Genomic DNA, 27,031 nt, shown 5'->3' with positions numbered 1-27,031 from the left:
TAATGACACGCATTAATCAATTTCAAATGCAGGTCCAAATAGGAGTTCTTAGATGTAAGATCATCTTGGCATTCTTCAATGTTAAACTCTTCTCATGTAAACTGCTACTATTCTCAAGACACTGCAGTTATAAGTACTTAAATCTAACACTGCCAACTGATGAAATATGAAATACTCGCTTATTTTTAAAGGATTCTGTTAAAATTGAGTCAGAAATTAAGATAAACCTCCAGCATGCCACACTGAAGATTAAATAAATGCATGTTTTTTCACATACTTGGTCAGATTGTGTGTAAAAATTTATGACATCTTTAACTATTCATTTCTTCTAAGTGCTTGGGGTCTATAAATAATGTAGTAGGTAATTTAGTGTTGTCACTCAAACAGGTTTTTATTAAGAAGTGCCTCTGTCTGCTCATGTTGTTTACTTCCCTAAGTTAATTTTGCCCATCATTTATATCTCTGGCTACCTCTTTGAGGCAACAACTGTCCCAGGGTTTTTTTAGACCTATCTGGACTCTCAGACTATGTCCTTGAACACCTTATGAAGTGGGCTGTTTTTTCACCAGTTTAGAAAAATGGTCCTAGCTTAACACTAATTCGTGTCCACCTTCTTTTTTGAGGACATAGTACAGTGGTGCTTGGTGTGTGGCTTTTCTACTCCTGCACTGTCCAGAAGTAGAAGCAGTACAGCTATATTCATGCAGTGCTGTACCCAGGGTAGTTCATCAGCAATTCCTGTCAGCTCCCCATGAAAATGGCTAGCCTTACTTAGCGTCATTGAGAAGCTAATTATGTTAGCATTGGTGCAGTGCGGCATGAAGGGAGGCTATGTTGCTGCTAATTTACCTACCGTGTGTGTGTGTGTGTGTGTGTGTGTGTGTGTGTGTGTGTGTCTCTACATGAGGCCTTTACTGTGCAGTTGACCAATTAGCTGCACAGTAAATGTATTGGCATCTACACATGTGCCCCTATTAGGCTGGAGTAAAATAATGTACGAGTACTATTTACAAGTACTGTCTTCCTGCAGAGTAAAAAATTTCTTGGCAGCAGATGTGTAGACACTGGCCTGGCTGGCTGGGGCATGAGGGTGCTTCAATGTGAGGGCTACCTGCCTATTAGCCCCATGCTGAAGCATCTTCATGCCCCTGCTGGTCCCTCTAGCATGTTGAGGGTGGGGGGAGCAGCCCCAGGATGGCAGGCTGACCCCCAGGGCCCTCTGCCATCCAGGGCTGCTCAGACCTGGCTCAGTATGCAATGATCCTGGGTGCACACACAAATGGCAATAATCTCCGGAGTTTATTGTTTTGTTTTTGGAGGTCTGCGAGATTGTGTGACCCACGGTTTGCTCCCTGAAAGTTGGTCAGTTTACATTTATGTAAAGGATGGAAGAATTTGACCCAGGTTGCATAGAAACGACTCTTCTGGAACCTTTTTTATACCAAAATTTGTTTTTATGTTGGATTCACACAGGCTGCAAGAATCCAATCTCTGACTTTACAGACTTCCTAGTGGGGACATTGGTAGCAACCCTTATTTGCATTTTGAGAAAAGCACATGATGTTAAACACTCTCAGAATCTTAGTCTTGTCTAGACAGTAATGATGATTGTATTTATTACAATGGCACCCTCTAGAAATATCGGAGACTAATCTTGGAGTAGAAAAAATATGGCTTATGAGAAGCCGGGTGTTAGGTATTTTGACGCATTTGCTTAACAGTACTTTCTGGTTTAGAAAATGCCTCTATTCTTCAACATAAGATTTGCATGTATACTAATAAAACTTCAGCGTTCCTGTAGCTGTGAAGGGAGAGACAAAGCTCAAACACACAACCCCCAACTCCTCTTTTTTTCCCCCTGCCAACATAAAAAAATCCTATGTGAAATTGGGATCTGGAGACCATTTAGATCAATGTATAATTAACATAATAGTCTGGTAAAATGAGAAATTATAGCATGTTGTGCTGTCCTCCTGGAATGGGATCTAGTGAGACTTGCATAGTCTGTTGGGGATTACTCGAAGAGCATTTCCTGTAAATGTGTATAGTGCTAGGATATGTACGTATGTGTTTCCTAATCAGGAGTGTGTTTGAAGTAGTAATTTAAATGAGTTTCTTGGCATCCCTGAATTCAACTTATTAAAGTACAACCTTGCTGTAAAAAAACTCACATGGGACCAAGAGAAGTTCATTAAAATAGGATGTTTTCACTATAATAGGGTTAGTCAATTTATTGTATCATAAGAGATTAGGTTCTGCTCTTGGGATTGTTAAAAGTGGAGGTGTGTTGTAAACTGTGGTGTATAATTAGGTTGTACTGTGTTTCCATTTTACAAACTGAGGTTTGATTTAATTGCAACTTGCACTAAGTCTGTGCCACTGACTTGAATGTGGATATATCTGTTTGGTGGGGGGTGTGTGGTTTTTTTTCGTTTTTGGGGTTTAAAATTTTTTTTCATCAGTACTCTAGTTTGAGGTCTGTAGAAGACTGGGCTGTAGGCATCTTATGTGTTCATGGTGAGCAGGCCACATGCAGGTTTTGGAACAGTGTAATGTGACTTGTCCAAAGAATTGCCAGTGAATCAGTGACGGCTAGAGTTTGTTGTTTAACATCTTAAGAACTTCAGCATGTTAATTTAATAGTAGAGTCCTTGGCTCATAGCATCCCCTCCCCTTTCCTCCAACCAACAGTTCTTTAAACCACAGTTGCCTTGAGAATTTAAAAGATTGTATTTTACTTGTATTCTGTCCACAAAACTCCCTGGTATTTGTATAGAGGGTTTTGCATAGAACGGGGGAAGAATTATGGAACTAGTTGGGATTTGGCATTTGCAAGCTAAAATCTGGGATTGAAAACACTCGTATCAACAATGCTGGAAAAACTAATACTTGAGTTAAATGTAACTTGCTATACAGTATCTGTACCACATGGGCTGATGTGTATTGGAGAATGATATGTGTGCGCACATGCTTTTAAATAGTGGTTTATTTTAAATTCACAGAAGACTGGGCTATGTAGGCATCTTTTATATAGTTGGTGTGATAGGGCCTGGCTGTTGCCATCACGTTTGTGAACAGGCCACCTGTAGGTTTCTGACCCAAATCCATACTTCTACTCTGCTCACTTTATGGTGTAAAACCTTTGCAATCCACTTGTAGACTATCAATTCTATGGCTTAGCTTGGAACATCCATTAGTACTTCATCCAGTTTTGCTTGTTCTCCATCTCGGTGGGGGTATATTGTGCCCTTTTACAGCTGCCAATTTGAATGAGAATTGGAGTGAGTTTCTCTCTTGGGGTTTTATGTTTTGGTATTTGGTTGTCTTTGTGGATGTAGGGTTAGGAATTATTTTCTTCCATCTCTGCTTCTCCCTTTCATTCCTTTCTTCCCACCTGGTCAGGACAGGAATGTCCTTAGCACACTGGGACACAGACAAAAGTTTTCCTTGCAGTCTGAGCAGCAAGACTTCTGGTGAAATGGATTGTGTAGTGACCTGGGAATTCGAAACAGTCCCCTTGTAAAGACTGGGAATTGGTTGCATGATGATAAGTGAGGCTGTAACAATTTGATTGCTTTGGAAAGCTCAAACTCGCTAGTGATTTACTGGCAATTCAGCGTTCAGTGAGAGGACTGTGCTGTATTTAGCACTGCAGATCATGATGCTTGGCCAGTTGCCCTCCAGTCAGCTAAAGCAACTGAAGTGAGAACACTGGGCTATGTCCAGAGGGATACCTGTTTCCTAGAAGCTGAAGTCACGTTTCTGTGTTTGGCCCCAGGGCAGTTACTAGTCTGTTTTGTTAATGTGCGAGCCGGGAGCGGTCCGAGGCTTTCGGGGGCGCGCGGCGGGCTGTGGCCAGCAGCCCTGGCACGTGGGTCGGGGAATTCGGCACGGCGGACTAGAATTAGGCACGGACGCGTAGCGGTTGATTAAAGATTATTTTACTTACACCGTAGATGGTCACAGTGCAGGCAGGAAAACTTGCTTGCGTTGCAGTTACAGATAGGAAAGAAGAAGAGCGGACAAGAGTTCTAACCACGAACTCTGGTCCAAGGCCGGCTGAGAGCTCTAGAACCGCGAGCCTGTTGAATCAACCGGACGAAATAACCTCGAGAAGAGCTCTGGATACCACGATGAGAGTCCAAAAGGTGACTCTCCACGAGCGCACAGGGAAGGGTACGTCGAGGGATCAGGCGGCAACGGGGAGAGACTCTTGATGGGTGATCAAGCCACCATTTGGTCCGAGATTTACGTAGAAGTCCACGAGGTAATCGTGGACTCCTTGCCGGAATTCTCTCGGATTTCTCCCGGAATTCTCGGAATCGGGGTTCTCAGGATCCTCCTGAGATTCTCGGAGATCTCCAACTTGGGCGGAAACCGCTCAAGCCTCTTATACGGCTAGCAAGCCAATCGCTAGCCGCCACGTGGGAATAATTTAGAAACAGCCAATAGTGGGACACACATTTGCATGCGAATGGCGGGAACTCCTTTGCACCGGGGTTTTCTCTCTGCAACTGAGAATTGCACCATGCAAAGAAAGCTCCATGTGGCGGGAAATAATTCTGCAGTGCCGAAGTGCACACAAAATCATACCCTTTGGGTCATCACAGTTAAGTGCAGCTCTTGGATGCAATGGAGTTGGCAGCAGGAGTAATGGAGAATCTAAAGATGACTCATAAATACACGCGTTGGGTGCCTATACACTAGCAGCGAGGTTGCTCCAATGCACTGTTGTTGTTCTTTCAATGAGCTTTGGATAGTGTCACTGCGACCATTTTTAAGTGTGGGGACGCTGATATGAGATGCTCTGGGTGCTTTAATTAGATTGGCTCTAGGAGCCGCTCTAATTAAAGAGCCCCTTCCCTCGCCCCCTCGTGGAGCATGTGTAAGAACTGCAAACAGTGGGTGTTTATAGGTATGTAAAATAGTGCCTCATCCTGGTCATGCTTTACCTCTGCCCGCCTCTTCCCTGCCTCATGCCCATGGGGTGTTCAGTGTTGGCACCCTGAGACAGGCCTTTCTGCATGGGTACTTTACAGTCGCTGCTGAACACTGACTTTGGTTTTCCTTGCCATCCAAGTCCAGAGGGCACCTAGGGGCTTGCATTGGGAGAGTAGATGTCTTGGGCTTGTGCGTAAATAACTAACCTTAACCAGTTTGTAATGCAAGAGGGCAACTCTCCTCATCCTAAATGCTTCACACTGTCTTTATGATTCTGGTGTCTTGAAAACAGGCAGTTGTACATTTCTTCTGTTCTTGTTCTGCATGAACTCTCAGGGAATGAGCATTTGGCATCTGCCTACCTGCTCCTTATCACTGCAGTACCTGAGCATCCCCCCCCCCGGTCCTGAAGAGGTTATATTCTTGCAATACCACTGTGAAAAGAGGGGTTGTGCATTATCTTTACATTTTACAGGCTTTAAGGAGCTGACTGCAAGGATAAATCATGTAATTTTGCCTACATTCCAGAAGGCTGGAATGTAGGAATGGAAGGTGGCTCCTGAGCCATGAAATCTAGTCATCTGCAGGCAACCGTTTAACCAAGGATTCCCTAAATTGTTGTGCACGAGGGTTTAAAGACAAGGTACACTCGCTGGAACATCGAGAGTGCTCTACAGCACCCGCTGCCTTGCTGCTGCAATCAGAGGGAAGTATCCCAAATTTTCTCACATGCAGCATACCCCAGAATATAATACGTATGTTGTTTTTGAAAAGCAGAATGAAAAAATATCTTTTCTTGCAGTAAGTAATGGAGTAGAGGAAGCTAGGCAGTCAGCCCTGCTTGTTGTTCTTCCTGTGAGTTGCCCTCAGCTTTTACTTTAACTTTTGCCCTTTCCCCTCCCTCCCTCCCTATATGCAGAAACTGCTCTTGCCTTATTTCTCACATACAACACACACTAACATTTTCAGCAGCTGTTTTGGGGGGAAAATGCATGTTGTTTGTGATTAAAATACAGTAATTGGTGATATATGCCCAGAGGATTGTACAAGGACCATGCCCCATACTTCAAAACCCATATTGTCCATGCCAGTATAACCTGGTGAAGGGGGAAGGAGGGGGGAAAGTCCTTCCTGACCCTTAATTTGGTGATCAGTGTTATCCTGAGGGGAAGAGCAGGACTCTGTAGCTGGGAACTTCTGAGAGAGATATATATAATTTATTTATTTATTTTTAAGAAACCAGCAAAAACATCAGCGCATCCTCATCAAAACCCATCAGCCTTGCTGTGGCTAAAAAGCTTTCTATTATGCCTCTGGCCCCATATGTTCAGATCCTGAAGTTGTCCCTTCAGCCAGTCCTAGCATGCTAGGTTGTGGGTGTTGTCCTGTTTTGCTGGTACACTGATAATGTGTAGTAAAAGCAGCAGAAGGGGTAAACCACTATGGAGTGAGACTGTCTGTAAGTCATTGCTGACTGCATCTGAGCGAGTCTGGCAAAAAAAAAAAATCTGCAAGCATCTCCTTTACTGTAGTGACTAGCTCTCTTGTGCTTTTCTGATACTGCCACATGATCCTGTGCTAGAGACATCCCAATGATTCAGGCTTCCCCCACCCCTGTTGGAAGTTGCATCTTGGGCTTCAGTGGTTGTACTAAAAAAGGTACATTTGATTGGAGCTAGAACTTGATATGACTCAGAAGGGGAATACACTTCCCACAGACCCATACCAGAGCCTTAGCACAGAGGCAATTTAATGTGTAAAGCAAGGATCAGACCAGCCCCTTTATGCAATTCTGGCTACACTCGCAGGCAATTACTTTTTAGAAATGTGATGTGGGACAATTCAATTTTAAGCTCTGAACCCAGTTAATAAATTTTATAATGGACTAATGTTCTTAGGAATGGTGCCTTTGAGACAAAGCCAGCATGACCCAAGAAGGCAGAGGAATATAATTCCTACAGTCTGGTCCCTGTTCTTGTGGGACTTGATGCTTCCATGGATTCCTCAGGACCCCTACGCCAGTTATCAGAATTACATTCACGTGACCAAGGAACACAAACCTTTACTTGAGTGAGCACCGTGAACTTGGGTAGCCAGTAGGATGACTTGTTCACTGTTGTAAGGGTTAAGTTGGTAGAATAAACGAGAATAAAAAATCCGGCATTCTACACTGGGGTCTTAGCCTTTCTTTGAATGACTGTATTATACAGATGTACAATGCAACTGACTTGCGTCCTCTCTCATTTCTCCAGGGGAAATACAAGGGTTGAAGAAGCCTGTGAAATGTATACCAGGGCTGCAAACATGTTCAAGATAGCCAAAAACTGGAATGGTAAGTGCTATTTATTTCATTGGTAAGGTTAAAGGACTGTAGGTTAATTGTAGGAAATGATTTAAAGTTTTGAGATTTCTTTTGTAGAGGACAACCTCCATCAGCTGAAAAGTTACATGTAGGGAAGCAAGGTCAGGATAGCAATCCTTGGGGGCATTCAGCTTTTCTTCTTTTTTTACACTTCCCTTTGTGCTTTGTTTCTTGCATAATATGGCAGGGGGAGGGGGAAGAGAAATCTCAGAAATAACTAAGACAGCAAAAATGTAAGCAAAGCAAACCTTTTTATACCTAGTTGAATGCTGGCTTAATTTGTTAAGAATGTTTCAGATGGCTTTGTGACCTCTGAATGCTCAAGTGTTCTGTTACAAACTATCACATGTACGGTTCCATTTCCTAGAGCATTTCCATGGGAATTGTGACGATGGCAGTGTAATTTATGTATACCATCAAGCCTCCATAGGATCCTCTGGAATGAATTAAGTATCAGGAGAGTGAGAGGAAGGGAGGTGACCTAAATGCTTCCTATGTTGAGTTAACTTGGCTGAGTTCACATTATGATTTTCAAATTGAAATGAGTTGCATACAAAGAAGCTGCTGAAGAGATGCTGCCCTGGGCTAGCTGAGAGGCTTTTTGAGGCTTTCAGAGTAAACTTTTCCTGGGGCCAGAGACCAAAGGGATATTCAAGATGAGCTGGAAGTCCCAAGGCACAAAGAGAACAGTTCTCCCCAGTGGTGCTGTAGAGAAGAGCTATTATTGTACAGAGCAAATAATCATTGCCCACATAGTGTTCGAAATGCTGTACCCCATATTCAGTGGTAGAAGGAAAATTTGCTGCAAATATAGAATCACTGGAAAGTAGGGCTGGAAGGGACTTTATGAGGTCACTTAGTCCAGCCCCTTGCCCAAAGCAGGATCATCCATTCCAGTCAAGTGTTCAAACTGCTCTTGAAAATTTCCAAGGATGGAGATTTCACAGTTTCTCTAAGTAACCTGTTCCAAGGTGTGACCACCCTCATAATCAGGCAGTTTCTCTTAAACTCCAGCCTAAATTTCTCCTGCTGCAGCTTGAGGCCATTACTCCTAGTACTGCCCCCTATGGCTACAGAAAAAAAGCACATCTCTATCCTCTCTATTATCTCCCTTGAAGCATTTGAAGACTGTTACCAAATTCCCCGCCCCCATCTTCTCCTGTCTAAATAATCCTAGGTCTTTCAGCCTTTTTTCATAAATCTTGCTTCCCAGGCCCCTAATGATTCTTGTTACTCTGCCTTCAACTCTTTCCAAACTTGTCCACATTCTTTTTAAAGTGAGAGGCCCAAAACTGGGCACAGCACTCCAGATTAGGGCTCCCCAGTGCTGAATAGAGCAGAAGAATTATTTCCCTTGATCTGCAAGTGACACTTCTGCTGATACAAACCAGTATGTTGTTAGCTTTTTTTGCAACCAGAGTATGCTGTGGGCTCATTCTCCTTACGTTCTACTGTAACCAGTAGGTCCTTCTCCATAGTACTGCAGCATAGCTAGTCATTCCTCAGCCTGTATTTGTGCATGCAGTTATTCTCTCCCAAGTGTGGGACTTTCCACTTGTCCTTTTTGAATCTGGCCTGATTGATTTGTGGACCATTTCTTCAGCATTAGCCAGGTCATTCTGGAGCCTAGTCCTACCCTCCAGAGAGTCCACAGTTTCACCCAACTTGGTGTCATCTGCAGATTAGCTAAGTGTGTACTTGAACCCATTTGCCAAATCATTAATGCAGTTATTGAGTAATACTAGACTCGGGACAGACGCCAGAGAATGTCACTTGATAGCTCCACCCAACTAGATGTTGAGCCATTAAGAACTACTTGTTGAGCATGATGATCCAACCAATCATGTATTGATGTTACAGTACTTTCATATAATCTGTATTTCCTTAACTTGTTAACAAGTGTCATGGGAGACCATGTCAAAAGCCTTGATAAAGTTGAGATTATATCACATCCAATACTTTTCCCCATCCGCTACGTCTATTACCTTTATAGAATGAAATCAGGTGGATCAGGTATGACTTGCTCTTGGTGAATTCTTTTTGACTCTTCCTGATCACCTTCCTGATCAGACTAAATGCTTAACAATAGATTCTTTGAGGACCTGCTCCATGATCTTTCCAGGTATCAAGGTCTGGCAGACTGGTCTTTAGTTCCCCTGAATCCTCCGCCTTCTGCTTTTTCTTACAGCTGGGCACTATATTTGCTCTTTTTCAGTCGTCTGGGACTTCACCCAGCCTCCATGGCTCTAAAAGTATCTCAACCTGTGCCTTTAGTACCCTCAGGTGCATTCCATCCTACCCTGCTGACTTGAAAACATCTAGCTTCTCAAAGTCATCCCATGCCTGTTCTTTCTCGTTTAGGCTATTTGTCTCCTTCCCTGTCTTTGCTGCCAACTACAGTCATCATCTGGTAGCAGCTGCTCCTATTTGTGAAGACTGAAGTAAAAAAGACATTAAATATTTCAGCCTTCTGTGCATCATCCATAACTAGGTTGCCTTCTGTATTCCATAAAGGACCTATGGTTTCTTTGGTCTTCCTCTTGCTCTTGACATACTTGTAGAATAATCCCTTTTTTATTTCTTTTAATGTTGCTTGCCAGCTACATCTCAAATGCCTCAGCCTTCCTAATTTTCTCTTTGCATGCCTCTACAATACTTCTATACTCTTCCTTAGTGCTATGACTAAATTTCCACTTTTTATAAAATTATTTTTTGAGCTTCAACTCATTAAAGAGACTGCTCTCTAGCCAGGCTGGCCTTCTGTTGGACTTTCCATTCTTCTGTTGCATCGGGTTAGCTTGTTGCAGCCCCCGTAAAAGAGGCTTCTTAAAGTATAGCCAGCTTTACTAGATTTATTTTCCCTTCAGACTTGCCTCCCAAAGGATTCTGCAGTTAGGTCTGTGTGTTTGTTAAGGTCTGGGGTTTTTTATGTCTAGTGTCCTTATTCTGCTGCTCTTTCCTTTCTCCCCTTAGGATCTTGAACTCTAATATTATTTCGTGGTTACTGTCACCCAAGTTACCTTCTACCTTCACACTCTCAAACAATTCCTTGAGAAGAGCTTCCCCCCTCGCTGGCCTCTCTACCATCTGATTTGAAAAGTTATCCCCAACGTACTCATGGAATTTGCTAGACTGCTTGTGCACTGCTGTGTTTCCCTCTTAGCAGATGTCCAAATAATTAAAGTCCTCCACGAGAACCAAGTCTTGTGACTTGGACACTTCCATCAGTTGTTTAAACTCATCCACCGCCTTCTCTTGGTTCGGAAGCCGGTAGAAGATGCCCATCATGACATCCTCACCATTTCACTCCCCTCTGACCATTACCCAGAGGCTTTCAACGGCCAAGTTACCTCTGACCTTCAACAGACTGACCTTCCCCTTTGTACTGCACCTCAGAATACATAGGAAAAATAATTTTCCGAGGTGACTTTGGAGGTTCTGTGGAAAGGATAACTGGGAGTTCAATACAATGGCATCTCTTCAGACTTCCACAAGCTGGGAATAAAAATGCCATATACTGGGAAGAAATCCCTTTGTTTCCTTTGGCAAATGAGACTGAAAAAGAGACTTTGCAGCTTTTTACCAGTGTGTGTAAATCATGCTTGATAATGCAGCAGTATTGAAAGTCGATGGTAGTAGAGTGCCTGTTGTGTCTGAAAATTTTCCTCTAAATGAATTGAGTAGCACACAGTGAACTTGGGAACTGATAAATATCATGCTCGGACAGAAACAGTCACTGTAATGTCATCAACTTTCAAGGACCGGGGACTCTTCTGTTTTCAGGCACTTTGCATCAGCAGTTTGGCATCCATAGGGTGAAATGCAACTGCAAATCAGAGTACCATGTTCTATCACATACAACACCTCCAACCATAAGATGCACCTTGTTTATGAAAGGCATTATGAAGAAAATAACTTTTTTCCCGAAGGTATGACTGCAGAGAACAGGGACAGAGCCTAATCTTCAGCTGACTCACCTTCCCTTTCTTAACTAAAACCCTAGCTGCTGCTTACATCTGGTTTTCATGGGTGGACCTCTGATCTTGAAAAGAGCCAAAGAGCTATGAAATAGGAGGATAGACCAGAAGCCGTAGCAGTCAGCAGAATTTCCCTAATAAGGAAGGTTAGTTTCATTAGTGGAACCTCAAGATTAAAAAGGAGAGGTGATCTTTAATACCTGTGAAGTAAAAAAACAATGGGCCATTTAACACCTTCAGCTGCCTAAATAGCTACCAGCACTGTGGAGCAGGGATCAAAGCAACATCTTCTATCTTGAGCAAAAAATCAGTTTCCTTGCATAATGCACACACTCCAAGTTTGGGGGCTTTTTTTAGGGGGGAAAAAAGTACATGTATATGTGAAGAAAATATGGCACCTCCACACACCTATTGTATGCTTTCTGTGAAGCATGAGTCAAACTGCAGCTGTTGCCAGAGGAGCATGGTTCACTTCCTGAATTTCACATGCAAATTGCACCTGTGGAAGGAACAGATGGCATGATCCTAAATTTTTCAGTAAGCTGCTTTGACAACAGTATATTCCAGATGCAGACATGAACATTGGTACGTGCCTTCCTTTTTATTGAGGGGAAGCCTGTGTCTGAGTAGAGCAATGTAGTTAAGCAGTCAACAGCATTTTTTACACTTGCAGTCAGGATTTTGCCTTTGAAAGTGGGTGCAGCCACAAATAGTTTTGTTTTTATGGCTTGATCTTGCACCATGATTAGCTTGATAGCACCATGATTTTGCATGCTTTAGGATAACAGTACTCTACTTACTATGTTAATCAGTATTACCCTGTCTTAAGTCTCTCAATCCTGCCATGGTGCATGTGTATCTGACAGCACAAGCTTGATACTTGGGAGAAAAGGCACGTATATCATTGTTGCTGTATCTCTTTAAAATTCCTTGGGTACTTGAAAGCAGTCATACTCATCTTTGTGCTGTCAGGACTGTCATAAATTTAAATGGTATGATAAGTATAGATCTTGTTGACCATATTTCTCTCTTAGCTGCAGGAAATGCATTCTGTCAGGCAGCCAAACTCCATATGCAACTACAGAGTAAACATGACTCGGCCACCTGTTTTGTGGATGCTGGGAATGCTTACAAAAAAGCAGATCCACAAGGTAAGGCAAAGGAAATACCATGCAAGGTTTTGCAAATCCTGTTAGCTGCATAGTAACAGGCATGCTGTGTGTGTGTTTTTTTTTGAGCCACATATTTGATCTTCCCTGTAGTCTTCTGCACTGTACTGAGAAGTGTAGTCTTAGACTATCAGCTTCTTCATGAAGAAGGGAACAATTCATATTTTATTTAAGATTCTGTAAGTCGTGCTAAATTTATTGTGTTTCTACCTGATTGAATTCAGTTTGTTGAAGTACAACTCCTTTTTCACCAGCTAGGTCACATTAGATCTGGTTTGACCCATATGCACATCTGGAGATTTGCAAGTTTAAAGAAATAATATGCATTTGTTTCTGTTGTATGCTGTGAGCCAGACTGTATTCTGTTGATACTCACATACATTTAGAGTGAATTGGGAGACTCCAGCAATTACTCTGGTTTTACTGTGGGGTAACTGGGAGCAGAATTTGGGACTTGTCTCTTTCTAAGCCAAGAAAGTTTAGGAGTGTGATAGATGCACTAACCCCCAGCAGTGATAAGGGTGCTTCAGATCAGGCCACAGAGATCCTGTTTGACTTCCTGAGCAATCATCAGTTGCTATTCTGCCGGGAGACCCATTAAGCTTCCAGGCTGTGCAACGCACAAGTCTATTTCTCCCTTGTTAAGCTTCAACCATTGCTGGAACCATTTTTAGTTCTGTACCATGCCAAAGTGCCAACACAAAATGAGCCTTGTAAGCAATGCAGATAATGCCAGCTGTCTCTAATTCTGTTTCAGTATTTTTACCTACCTATGGTTGGGACTTTTGGGATCTATTGTAAGAAATACCCAAGTAAATTACCCCATTCTGTTGTTGTGCTCAAGCCACTGCTGGTGTTTCTTCTTTTTGATTTAAGTATTGAAACCAGAGATTGATCACTTACCTGCATGAAAGATGATCTGCACCAGTTATCAGTGAAACTTTTAAACTCCCTAAGCCAAGCTCTGAGCTTTCCTTTCAGTGTACCATATCTACATTCTGCAGAGGTATGAGGTCTTGAGACTAAGGCAGTTGGTCTTTGAATAGATCTTAATCACATCTGAGAACTTTGCCTATTCCCTATGAGAGGCAACACAGCTAAATGGTAGGAGCAAAGATGCATTGTAGTATGGAAGGGCCCTTTCAGAGGATGAATGCACATCTTGGCTTCATCGTGTTGCACAACATGGACTAATAGCATGTCTGCATATTTCACAACAGGTCATGTAGAGGATATAACATTCTTGTTGTTGGTGAGAGCCTATGATGATCAATCACCCCCCCAGAAAGAAGCAGGACTGTGACACTGTAACATGTCACACACGTTTTAGGAGATTCCAGTTTTTGGTGGGGAGTGGAAAAGGGCAGGGCTGTGCAAAATTTTGCCGGGTGTTTCGTTTCAAAGCTGTTTTGACATGTCTTGAGCCTGAAACAGTGAAATTGAAATGAAACAAAAGGCTTCGAAACAACTTTGAAATGAAACGAGGGCTGCTCGTTTCTAAACGTTTCGAGTTTCAAAGCCAGACTTACTTGGCTTCAGTGCCAGTCCCAGGTGGCAGCGGCAGCCTCCTCTCATCCGGCGTGAAGATTCGGGGGCTTGCGTCCCCGGAGGATTCTGGCACAGCCTGGCAGCCCTCCTGGAGGTGCAAGCCCCCAGATCTGCGCCCTGGATGAGAGGAGGCTGCGGCTGCCACCTGGGACTGGTGCTGGGCGCAGGCTGCGCCCAACACCAGAAAAGATTGCTGCTGTTGCTGCCTATCACTTCTAAACTTGCAAACAAACCAGTCCTAATGTGAGCTGCTTTTCTGTTTATATACTGAATAATATTGACAGAGCTTTTGTGACTTTACCAGCAGTAGGTATTCTATTACCCTGAAGTCTTGTCTCTTTTGTGCAGATTTTCAGAAGCAACATAATAGATCCTGAGGATAGGCAGGGCAAGGAAGGGACCATTTTTATTCGCACCCCAGTTTTGAAGGTTTAATTTTTTTCAATACTAAAATGTTGTCAGGACAAAGAATCAGTTTTGCATATGGGCAGTACGTTTCGCCATGAATTCTGAGTGTTCAGCTTGACCAGATGTTCAGGTATGGGTGCACTTTGTCCACACAATGTATCTCCTGAGAGGGCTTTGTTCGATCACTATTTTGGTCACATAGAATGTATGCCTGTATTTCCAGAGCCTGGGTAGGTGGCCACTTCAATCCATCTATTTATGTTTGGTGGTCTGATCAGACATGTGGAAGGTGAAACCGTTAAATATCTGGCTGTCTCTGCTGACTCTGTTGTTTTTTCCCCCAAATGCTTACGCTGCAGAGGCCATCAACTGCTTAAATGCAGCTATTGATATTTACACAGACATGGTAAGAAGCAGCATTGCTAGGGTGGGGAAGCTGAGGGGAGGGGCATGAAGAGCTGGTTGGTATCCTGTTGTGTAACAGCTTAAATGCATATCTTGCAACCTGGCTTGATTAACTACTTTTTTTTGTATTTTAAAGATGTACATACTTGAGAGAGAGAGAAAACCCTGTATGCGTCACCATTTGTGTTCCTCCTAGGGTCGTTTTACTATTGCTGCCAAGCATCACATCACCATTGCAGAGATATATGAGACTGAGCTGGTTGACATTGAAAAGGTAAGCCTTTTGCACAAGCAGGACTCCTCATTGTTACCATACTGCTTGTTGTGCTAACATGGTATTAGAGGTGTGGGAGATGGTTCCACATCATGCCTCTGCCTGCAGAAACTTCCCAGAAGAGTCCAATTCATGACATTAGGGTCTGGCTTAGGTGTGCATAACGTAAGTGAAGTTAGTGTGATTGATGTAATTCAGTGATTTAGCAAAGTCTTTTTTTGGAGCTGTAGACTGCATCAGCCCTGCTTGAATCCCAGACTGGCTGGTGCAGTTGACCCAGTGTGCGGCCCAGCCACAATGCAAGCAAACCTCCTCCATTACTTGGCTGTGGCATGGCGTGTGCAAAGCACCCCCCGACTCTGCAGGCCAGATCCAGTGGCTCTGGGGGCTGTATGTTGTTGACCCCTGGTAGAAATGACATTGGGATCGAATCTCAGTAACTTGTGGTCTTTCCCTTGTGCTGTTCTCCCCTTCCCACCTCTTCCTAGCAAGTTCCTTTTCTCGTAAGCAGCAGTCTAAGCTTTGATACTGGCCTGCAGGCCTGAAGCAGAGGGGTGCGTCTTTGATTCTGCTCTTCCTCTGTGCAGTGCTTAGAAGTGGCATCTCCTGTACAGTCCCCCAGACTGAGAGCTGCTCTTGGTTTACACTAGTGCTATACAAAAATCATGGACTAAATATAGACATTGGATTTGTGGTGCATTATAACCTGCCTGCCATGATAAGCCCAGGTAACCTCTTTACATTTTACCAACTACATTCTATCACCAGGTCAACATTGCCCTCTTCCCCCCAGCTACCTCTCTCACGCCTATTGTCTCCCATCCCCTCTAATCTTTGCAGCCACACATTTGCTTTTTCACAGACCTGCATTTTGCATATTGGCTGCTTCTTCTATTCCACCCAGGGGAGCGCACAAACACCAGCAGACTTTCCCTATGCCTGAAGAAGGGGGTTTGTGCCCTAAAGCTTGCAAAGAACAATTTTTCCAACTATTTAGTTGGTCTAATAAAAGAGATCACATTTACCCAGAGGCCCTTGTCTGCTCATAGTAGCAAGGATCTTATTTTGGACATGATGCGGATGCTGCCTTGCAGGTCAGTGTAAAGGCATTTGTGGAAATACTGTTGGAGGAGCTGGAATTGCACAGAAGCTATTTGTATGATTACAGCTCTTGCATGGCTGGGAAAGAAAAGAGATCTCTAGCCCCATGTCTGTCACTCTAATCGGATTAAACAAGACAAGAGAGAGACTCTTCCTTTGCCCTGCAAGCAAAGGCCAGTTTACAGCCCCAAGGTGATGTTTGTGCTGAGCACAGCAGCTGGCTCCCTGCCCTCTGCATAGTCCTGAGCTGTAGCTGCAGCGGAACTGGTGCAAAGTTCTGAGTCTCATTGAATCTTGGGGTGTTTGTAGATGTGCTGGGAGGCTGCTCCGATGTGCTGTAGTTACGGCGTGTCAGAGCAGACTCGATTTAATAGTCTGCTGGAGCATGCTAATTGGCGCGCTTCAGCTAGCCTCTGCATACTGTTTATCAGCATCCTTATATTTCAGAATGGTGGCAGTGGTGCTTTAACTAAATCTCATTTAATGACCAAGGCTTTAATTATTCTTGGTCATTGCAGAGCATGTTGCAAGAGTAGAGAGATGAAATCCATTACCTCAAAAAGCACATTTGGGAAGCACTTCATCAGCTACTGCAGAACCACAGGAGCATTTTTGTAAGGCAGGGGAAGCTGAATGACACGATGCATTTAAAATAAAAAAGCTGATACCCACCTTGAATATGGCTACCAACCAAATCTTTGTTCTAACCACAATGTATAGAATAATGAAAGGGCTGTCCTTTTACAGAGACTGACCAGTTCTTCTTTTATCAGCACTTGGTATCCAGTATGCAGTGCTTTAGATGCTGGCTTCTGACTGTGGCCTATAAGATCTAGCTTGTATTCTTCATATCAAGCTTTAAAGTGAAAATGAGTTTGAGCTGATCGTTTGTTGCAGACCCTGCCCATTCACCCCTAGGAACTGAATATTTGACAGTGCAGTGGTGGACAGGCACAGTACCTCAGTCTTCATAGAAATCATAGAGTAGGGCTGGAAGGGATCTCCATAGGTCATCTAGTCCAACCCCTTGCCTGAGTCAGGGTCATCCCTATCCATCTGATCCCATAAGAATTGACAATCGAACATCTTGGTAAAACTACCGTCAATCATGTCACAACACAATACAGCCTCTCTGAGGAACTTTGCAACCCTTTCAAACATTTTCCTGATCTCCTGCTAGCCTCTTATTGAAATGTTGGCCAGATCCTGAACTTTTTGACTAACTTTTAACCTAGATCCCAAATCGGCTTTTATTGTATTAAAACAGGGCCATATACACCTTGCAGGTGGCTAAGCTGGGGCCTGAGCATGCTGGCTTTGCTGACACGGTGGCTGGGGGACATTGAGCAGCTAGTGATGCTTTGGCTGCTGACACTGACACAGCAGCTGTGGCAGCTGCAGTGAGAAACCCTGCATTTCAGATCCAGCCCACCATATCAAATGAGCTGGATATGCCTGTCTTTAAAATAAATATCCCATCTATTTAATACTTCATCTGTTTTTTGTTTGGGTTTTTTTGCAAAAGTTACAGTGACCACTGAGCAAAATTCATATTAATTATCCATCCAGGTGTGTGTTATAAATAAGGTAGTGCAAGAGTGATGTAGCCGTGATGGTCCACAGACTATGCCAGAGGCAAAGGCTTCTTAGGGTGATGGCTTTTATTGGACCAGCTATGTAGTTGGGATAAAGCTAGACAAGCTTTTGAATGCAAGACATTCTTCATCTTTGACATTCAGTGAAGAATGTCTTGCATTCAAAAGCTTGTCTAATGTTTTAGACCAATAAGTAGCTGGTCCAGTAAAAGAGATCACCCTCAGAAATCCTGGCCTCTCTTTATTATAAATGAAATGCACACATTCAGTTCGTACATGAGAGGTCTTTTTATAGTTTTTTTTTTAAAAGTTCTTTTTATGGCAAAAGAAGGTTCTATTCTCACTTGCTAAAGTGCTGGCGGGAAGCTGTTACTGTGTGATGCCTGCCTAGCCTGACAGAAAAGCAAGGTGATGTATACATGTGACGTCTTAACAGATAGGGGCTATTTAGAACAGCAGAGTGGAGAAGGCTAACATCACATGTTGGACAATACAGGTTTCAAAATACCTTCTATTAAATCCCTGGAGCCCTTTCTTAAGCAAACGCCCATTGATTTTTCAGTAATACTTAGTGTCCAAACATATCTAGATTTCTGCCTGCCTCATCGCTTAGATCAGGCTTGTCACTGTGGTATCTAAGAGGAAGTTAGACTTCTGTGATTTTAATTTTAAAAAATTAAGCCATGACTTTTGAGCAAAGTGATACCTTGCAACTTGTATCTAAGACCACCTACGTTACACATCCCCATTTGTACCTGAGACTTGCTGAATGAAGTTGTTAATATTATGGCATCCTGTAAATCTGTTGTTCTCAAGAGTACCGATGTATGTCCTCAATTGTGCATGCATAATGATAGTACATCAGGAATCTCATCTTCTGTATTTCAATTTGAGAGGCTTGCCTGATAAATTCTGCTTCTCGTAGCAAATGTCAGATCCTGTCAACTCCTACTCTTGATCTTGGTGTTCAGTGCCCATACATAATTATTGAGAAGTAGAGCTGGAAGGGATCTCCAGAAGTCATCTAGTCCAATGTCCTACTGAAATGCCACTGGCTTAATAATATGCTTATCTTTTCATTGCAGTACTATTAAAGTAGTTATTGGCATTGTGCAAACTTATGTCAATAATAGCATGTCTCAAATGGCAGAGAGAGCTCTCTCTACATTTTCATTAGGATCATATGCGGTAGGGCTGTGTGAAGCTTCAGTCCCTGATTCAATTTGGCCAGATTTGGTGGCCAAATCTCTGAATCTAAATGGAATCAGAGGACCCTTTAATCTCTCTGAATCGAACTGGAACCCTCCAAATAGATTTGGAGAGATTTAGAGATTCAGACATAGACACAGCTTTTAAATGTGTGTTCTACATACCTCGAGGTAGCAGGCAGCTTGTGAGTGTTGTGATGCTGGGGTGCATGGAGCATCCCACAGGAGCACGGGGGACTCTCCAGCGCACTCAGTAGCAGACCCAGAAGTGGGACCAGAAGCACTTCCAGTCCACTTCTGGTCAGCCGGAGAGCACGTGGGGAGGCCCTCCTTCCCCACCCCCCCGGCTCAGTGACTGGTGCCTCCTGGGTCTGGGGCAGCACCCAGGGTCCCCCCGTGGCTGATTTGCTGAGCCAGGCGGGTGCGGGGGGACCACTCAGGGTGCTCCCTGCCAGACCCGGAAGTGGACTGGAAATACTTCCAGTCCACTTCTGGGCTCGCTGCCAAGCACACGGTGGGCCACCCCACGCTCCTGTGGGACGCTCCATGCGCCCTAGCATTGCAGCATTCATGAACCACGCCTGGTACCTCGAGGTGTGTAGAAAAAACATTTCAAGCTTTTGTCTATGTCCGAATTGCTGATTCTCTGAATTGAACTGGGGACAGTGATTTGAATCAATGAATCGAATTGCTGTCCCCGATTTCGGGCCAAATCTGATTCGAATATGGCCCATTTTGCACACCCCTAATGTGCAGTATTAAGAGATGTAGCTGTAGTAATATTTTTTGAAGGCTGGAGGTCTCTGACACCACTGGAGGTGGATTACAATGATTCGGCACTGAAAGCCTACAGAAAAAGAGCATTGGGATGTTATACCTTCCCTTTAAAACCTGAGGAATTTGGACAAATCCACATCTTCACAATACATTTTTTTTCCCCTTCCAAAATCTCCTTTCAAAACTGATACGTAAAAGGAAAATGTTCTGTTTTTCAGGCAATTGCACATTATGAACAAGCTGCAGATTATTACAAAGGAGAAGAATCCAACAGGCAAGTCTTCATAGAGTAAATTATTTTAAGCAGGAAAGACTTTAAACTGGATTTATCTTGTCTGCCTGTGAACCCTGCCCATGACTGGTACTAAACTTGCATTGTTATTGTATGCCTCTCCTAAAATTGAGGCTTTAATGAGATACCTGAATCTACATCAACATTCTGAGTTTTTGGCACTGAAATCCACTGGCTTTCATTTGTCTGTCTGGCTATCAAAATGCAAATCTTTGGGGTCCTATTGAGGTGCTTGCCTTTGTTTAGATTTTTATGTTTCCTGTACAGATGGGGTAGGATGGTTAAATGCATATACCATTTAGTCTGCATGGGGCTCAAGATATTATTGCAGACCCCTAGAAAATCATTTTCTGTAAATCTGAAATAGGCCTGGAGAGTAATAAGGTCTTGCTAGGATTTTTTTAATTTGGGCATTTGGAAAATATATGTTCCTAATGGGTAACTCTACCGGGCAGTGGTTTTGAATGTGTTCACTAGTGATGGTATCTGTTGGGTAACTTGGTGTTTATACCAGTTTGTTCTGTGCCAGTCCTTACAATAACTGTAATCCTTGGTTGCAGTTCAGCCAATAAGTGTCTGCTCAAGGTGGCTACTTATGCTGCGCAGTTGGAGCAGTACCAGAAGGCTGTTGAAATCTATGAGCAGGTAAGTCCACGCATTCAGTGCAGACAATGCAGACTGGAATGACATGATTACCAGCTTGTGAGTTTCTCCTGGTGGGCTTTGGATCAGGCTCTTTGGGTGCCTTTTAAACGTGCTTGTTTGTGTTCTAATTAGAATGCGATTTAATCAAGTCTGCTCCATGTTCTAATTGGGATGCTCCAGTGTTGCCTCATTGTATTAAGCCCCTGCACATTTCAAAATGGCTGTGGGGACACTCTTATCTAAACCTTGTTGAATGAGCTTTGGATAAAGCATTCGGTGGCCATTTTGGAACGTGCAGGGGCTTAATACATGTGACTGTGAGTCATTTTAATTAAAGCAGCTGTCCAGGAATCGCTCCAATTAAAACACCCTCCTCCCATCCCTGAGCACATGTATAGGCAGTCTTTGACACTAGCCTGTAACCACACCTTGCACTGGTATCAGGAACAGGTCCTTTTCTTCCCTGATTACAGAGATTTCACAGTTGAGGCTGAAGCTAGCTGAAGAGACAGGGGGGGTGGCCACAAACTGTGGCCTCTCCACCACTTGGACTTCGGACAGCCCCGGCCCAAACTGTTGTCTGGTATCAGTGCAATTGAGTGGATCACTTTAATAGAGATTTTGTTTCTCCCAAATTTTACCTTCATTTTACATGTTAAGCATTCAGAAAAAAGGATGGTAGACTTCAAAATATTGGTAAGGAGTTATTTACGGCTTGTGGAACCTCATTTGTGAATTCAAACGATACGTGTATTTGGGTTGTGGGATTTTTTTCTTCTTTTTTTTCAATCTGCCGCTTTCTCCAAAGGTCCTGTTTGGTTTCAGTCAGTGTCCAAGTACAAACCGAGCTGTTGCATCTTACTGAAAGATTTTTAGTTTGGAATATGTTGTTCTGCTACTTGCTTTTGAACCCAATAGGAGACCAATGAGGTTTCACAAAACTCACTCACCGAGAACATTGTTCTTTGGAATTAGAGGTATCGGAAGAAACCTGTTTAGCCTTTTATTTTTCCAAAGGGCCTGGTATTCCTCCCGTGTTTTTGTAATCTTGTCTGTTTATACAGGTAGGAGTGAGTGTGTCCAATTTTGATCCCCTCCTGGATATCTAGTTAAGCCCTTGCTGTAAGGTATTCATTGATGTAATCTTACCTCTTTGTCTAGGTTGCAACAAGCACCATGGACAACCCTTTGCTCAAGTACAGTGCAAAAGAGTACTTCTTCAAGGCTGCTCTCTGCCACTTCATTGTGGATGAGTTGAATGCAAAGGTTAGTCCTCTCCTGTGCGTTCTTCCAAAATGTATAGCATCCCCAGATTAACTTCACTTCACTTCACATTGGAAAGCTTAGTATTATAGAATCACAGAGCAGTAAGGCTAGAAAGGACCTCCAGACATCATCTAGTCCAACCTCGAGCTTGAGGCAGGATCGTCCCCATCCAAAGTATCCTATACAAATGCATAATCTAAATTCTTCATCAAATGACCATCAACCTTGACATAAGATAGTTTTTGCGTGACTACAACAAGCTTGTGTTTCCACGGAGTGGGCTCCCATGTTCATAACTACAGGATGGGGCCTGCAATTTGTTTTCAGAAAACAAGGTAAAAAAACCTTCTCCTTAGCACCAGACGGGGGAGAGCAAGACAACCAATTCTTAATTTTGGATGTGCAGCATCTGATCCTCCCTCTCCACGTATAGAACAGGATCTGTACCATAAAAAGGCAGGATTTATCGTTCTTCAAAATTTATATTGCCAATCTTGGTCAGGATTTAAAATGCATAGGAATCTTTTCAGTGTAAGTGATGTTGTAGCCATGACAGTCCAAAAATTATGCTAGAGGCAGGGATTTTTTGGGGTTATATCTTTTATTGGACCAACTGTATGGTTGCAATAGAGTTAGACAAGATTTTTAATGCAAGGAATTCTTCATCAGAAATCTCTTTGGGGCTGACTTTAACCCTGACTTAAACTTGGCTTGAGTTCTTGTGCCAGGGCTTTATAAGCACAAACTAGCCAAGGTAGACAATCAAGTGCAGTTCTTTGCGTGCTTAATCAGGTATTGGGTGGACTGAGGCAAAACCTGTGGAAACCCATCAGTCCTTGCATTGACTGTACTGTGTGGTGAATCAGGCTGTTGTCTGACTTGAAACCACTGGGTCCAAAAAAGGTCAGTTTGTGAGAATGTGGTGCTGCAAAGTTGCAGAGAGAGGTGATTCTACGTCATGCCTGGCTTCCATCTCTAAAAGCAAGAATGTACTTCCTTTTGTTGACTGTGGGAGACCTTCCTTTAGCCTTTTAGTCTCTAGTTTAGAGAGGCAGGGAGAGAAATGAGTTGGTCTTAGGAGTCCGGCTAAGGATCCTTTCTCCCCTGCACAGAAGACACTAAAGATTCCTAGAGAAATGTTACAGGGATGTATGTGGTAGCCATGTTGGTCTGAGACAAAAAGAAATGCAAAAATCTAGAACTCTTGGTTCCAAAACGATACCAATTTTTAGATCAACTGAGAAATTGCAAAAAATTGTTGGTCTAATAAAAGGTATTAGTTTGGAACCAAGAGTTCTGGATTTTTGCATTTCTTTTTGTCTTGGACCAACACGGCTACCACATACATCCCTGAAACATGGAAGATGCCAAATTTTAGCCGGTTGGGTGTTTTTTTGTTGTTGTTTTTTTTTTATTATAAACTTCATTGCTGAACAATAAGTAAGATTTCTATACCTCCCTGCCTGCCATCGAACACCACCAGGGAATAAATCCTGCTTGATCTACGCAGCAAAGAGCAAGTTCACAAAGAGACTCTCATGGACCCAGAGGGACAGGTTTTTTTTTCAGCTTCTGCTTCATCTGTCCAAAAATGAAGTTTATTTCCTAAATATGAGGACGTTTTTACCATCTTGAACTTTCCCTGAACCTGATGAAGGGTGTGAGAGCCTGAAAGCCTGCAGAGAAAGTTTGTGGGTGTTTTTTTTTTTGTGCAACTTCTCAGTTGGTCTAAAAAAGGTATCATTTTGGAACCAAGAGTTCTAGATTTTTGTATTTCTTTAGAGAAATGTTAGTCAGTTTAGGCTGAAAGGGGAGATGAATGTGTAGCTGGGGTGCAATCATCACTTGCCACTAATACAAGCTTTACAGCTGTCATGGTAAGCCTGAGGAATACACCACTTGAAGAATGTACATCAACAGTGAATGCTGCTTAAAAACGTTGCTCGCATGGTGAATTGAACACCATTTTTTTTCATCTCCAGGCACATTGTAGAATGTGTCCATTTGATTATGAAAGGTTGACCTGGCTCTAGATTGCCTTAAGGCAGGGGTGGGCAAAATGCGGCCCGGGGGCCAACTTCGGCCTGCCAGGCCATTCAATTCAGCCCGCGGGGCCCCTAAAAAATTTAGAAAACTAATATTTATCTGCCCCTGGCTGCCTGTTATGTGGCCCTCGATGGCTTGCCACAACTCAGTAAGTGACCCTCTGCCCAAAATAATTGCCCACCCCTGGCTTAAGAGAATGGGCTTGACTCAAAGCTGGGCAGGGGCTATGTTATAGTGGAGGGATGGGTTCATGAAAAACTGTGGGAAGCTGGGGATTTGCATATAACTGTCTGCTAGTTCCTAGTTTCTGACTCATCTGGAGAACGCTTGGGGCTCCAGCCTATTTCTCCTTCAAGTGCCTAAGTGGTGTGCATGTAGCTGTGTAATGGCAATATTTGGTTGAGTTTGTCTGTGGTGGAATAGGGTCACACTGCTTGCCAACGTGCCAGGGGACCTTCTCACCTTTGGGAGGGCTGAAGACACCTCTGGGCAATACTTAGCTTGTGGCCTGCTTTGTAGGGCACCATGCTGGGAAGTGGGAGATGAAGGTCCAAGGTTTTTCTGGGCAAGGAAGCGGGGCTGGAACTCAGGTTTTCTATTCCCTGGGTAAGTGCCTTAACCACTAGGCTACTGGGCTAAAAGGTAGGAAGGCCTTCCTTCTCCATCTCCCTCATGAGAGTCAGGCGGTTACCTGCAGTACCTGGCACTATGCACGTGGCCGGCCAGTTCTGTTCTGCCTGGGTACCTATGCAGCTACAGCACAGTGTGCTGAGCATGCCCAGTAAAGGGGTGCAGGGTGAGTGCAAGTATGCTGAATCTAAACTATCAGAAGTGCCAGAAACTGCTAGTATGTGGCTGCATAGAGTGCCACATTAGCCATGTGAAGGTGCACTGGCACCTACAGTTCTGCTGAAATAACTGTAACCAAAACAGTGTTGTATCTGAAATGCCGCTTGCTTTCTAAAGCAGACAATGCAGAATCATGAGCAAGGGCAGCGGCTCCATCTGTGAGGGCCTGACAGTCTGTAAACCCCTGCTCGTGCTCTGAGATGAGCAGATTCAGAAAATCTGGTTGCTGTTAGCATCCTAACTTAAGATCTCCAGCTCAACTTTGGCATCAGAAAACACGTCCTTAGCCTGGGTTGTGTAGAAAGCACCTAATTCCTGTTCTTGCACCTGCTGCTTTATACACAAACATGCAACCCTTTTCCCCCACCTCTGAAAAACTTCAGATGCACCTCAGTCCCTATTATGGGTACCTACACATGTGCAGTGAGGCTGGTCCGACACGATAATTATAGCACATCAAAACAGACTCAATTAAATTGAGTCTGCTGGAGTGTGGGAATTACCGTGCTCCAGTAGACTCTAGCATCACGTGCATCAGCGTCCTCGTGCTGAAAAATGGAGGCAGGTGTGCTTTAACTAAAGCTTGTTTGGCAAGCTTTAGTTAAAGCACCCCTGCTGTCATTTTTTAAAGCGGCTCCAAGAGCCGCTTTAATTAAAGGGCCCCTCCCCCCCAGCATGTGTATATCAACACCCTGTAAGGCCATGTTTCAACTTCTTGCATTGTTGGGATTCACTTGGAGTCTGATGCATTAAAATGTGGTGTTTTCATATTAGGCCCCATGAAGGATTGTGTGAGTAAACAAGAAGCATTAGGGTTCATCTGCACGCAGATGTTTGAAGGTAAAGGTGTGGAGTGAACCTCAGTGTTGGCTTCTCTGCTTTCAGCTGGCCCTAGAGAAATATGAAGAAATGTTTCCAGCATTCACAGATTCACGAGAGTGCAAGTTGTTAAAAGTAAGTGGAGCTGATAGTGATTGATGTCCTCACAACTTAATTACTGGACTGCAAATAGAAAGGCTGCCCTTCTCCTGTGTCCTTCTCTTGTGGGAAACGATCTGTTTTTATACTTGCGTGTATTAGAGGGCACCAGCCTCATATATACCTGCATTCAAATCCCTTGGAATGCATGAAAATGGGGACTGAACTGTGAGTGGAAAATGATTATAATGAAAGCATTTTCATTTGTTTGATGTAGGGCGGTGGAATAGATCCAAAGGGTCTGCTTGGGTGGTATCCTGCTACTATCTATTGCTGGGCATAACAGGCTAAGGAGTTAACCATTCTGTCCTGTGCTCAAGGACAGGATTCTTTCAGGTCTCTGAAAGAATTAATAATGGGTAGGCTGTAGCATAGCAGAAATGGCTGGCAAGCTGGATTTCTGCCTCATTTACCTTCTAACATGTAGCCTTTGATTTAACTTTGTTAGAAGCTGCTGGAAGCATACGAGGAACAAAACTGCGAAGCATACACAGAAGCAGTGAGTAGCCCCTTGTGTCCCTGCCTCCTGCATGTGTTTGATGGCCCATGCCTGTGACCTTGGTATAGGCAAGCTCTGATTCAGGCTGTCCTGGTACACATGGCATGCCAAGGTCTTATGTCCATGTGGAGCAGATCCCAGTTGTTTGCTGTCCAGTGGAGGCTGCAACTTTCCCCATGGGCCCCAGTAACATTTGAGTGGTGCCCCCCTGCCACAAACAGAGTGGAGCAATGTTCTTAAACCCCCCGGTGCTTCCCCAAGGATCCCACTGCTATCTGCTGCTGCTTCTCGCTCTTCCACTGATGATTCTCTGCACTGAAAGCTCAGGGCCTTCTCCATCCTGACACGAAATGGCCAATAACAAGAGATGAAGAGTAGCAGGGCTGCCACTTACCCTTTCTCCAGGAGCAAATTTGCCTCCTCTCTGAGAGAGTGACCCTAAGTTTGCCAAAGTTTTCCATCTCCAAGAGTCGCCCCATTTTTGAGCGAAACCCCAGCTTTTGACTTGGAATTCTTAGAGTCTGATCCACAAAGCCTACTGACCTTCCTGCAGGTGCTAATGACATAAGGCAGTGGGTTTCAAATTTTATAGATTCTAGGCACCCTTCATTGTACTCAAGGCAGTTCTCTGTAACTTCTTGTGACTTGACCCCCCCCCCCCAAAAAAAAAACCCCCCCAAACATACAAAAC

At 43.6% G+C, this 27,031-nt stretch overlaps 1 protein-coding gene across 3 annotated transcripts in view; it reads left to right on the top strand.

Annotated features, from left to right (window-relative positions):
* The window catches only part of LOC102374855 (beta-soluble NSF attachment protein), a 68,802-nt gene that overhangs the window by 36,831 nt on the left and 4,940 nt on the right, over positions 1 to 27,031 (top strand). For 2 of the 3 annotated variants that reach the window (XM_025202071.1, XM_025202065.1), the window contains exons 2-10: positions 7,194 to 7,273; positions 12,315 to 12,431; positions 14,765 to 14,811; positions 15,007 to 15,084; positions 19,984 to 20,039; positions 20,618 to 20,702; positions 21,864 to 21,968; positions 25,749 to 25,817; positions 26,290 to 26,340. In XM_025202071.1, the coding sequence (XP_025057856.1) occupies positions 7,194 to 7,273; positions 12,315 to 12,431; positions 14,765 to 14,811; positions 15,007 to 15,084; positions 19,984 to 20,039; positions 20,618 to 20,702; positions 21,864 to 21,968; positions 25,749 to 25,817; positions 26,290 to 26,340 (688 nt within the window). Of the gene's footprint in view, positions 1 to 7,193; positions 7,274 to 12,314; positions 12,432 to 14,764; positions 14,812 to 15,006; positions 15,085 to 19,983; positions 20,040 to 20,617; positions 20,703 to 21,863; positions 21,969 to 25,748; positions 25,818 to 26,289; positions 26,341 to 27,031 lie in introns of those variants that run through there. The other variant, XM_025202074.1, reaches the window with a different exon arrangement.

The sequence above is a fragment of the Alligator sinensis genome, unplaced genomic scaffold (genome assembly GCF_000455745.1).
Source record: "Alligator sinensis unplaced genomic scaffold, ASM45574v1 scaffold140_1, whole genome shotgun sequence".
NCBI lineage: Eukaryota > Metazoa > Chordata > Crocodylia > Alligatoridae > Alligator > Alligator sinensis.
The sequence above is the reverse complement of the archived record's forward strand: the minus strand, read 5'-3'. Positions and strand labels throughout refer to the sequence as shown.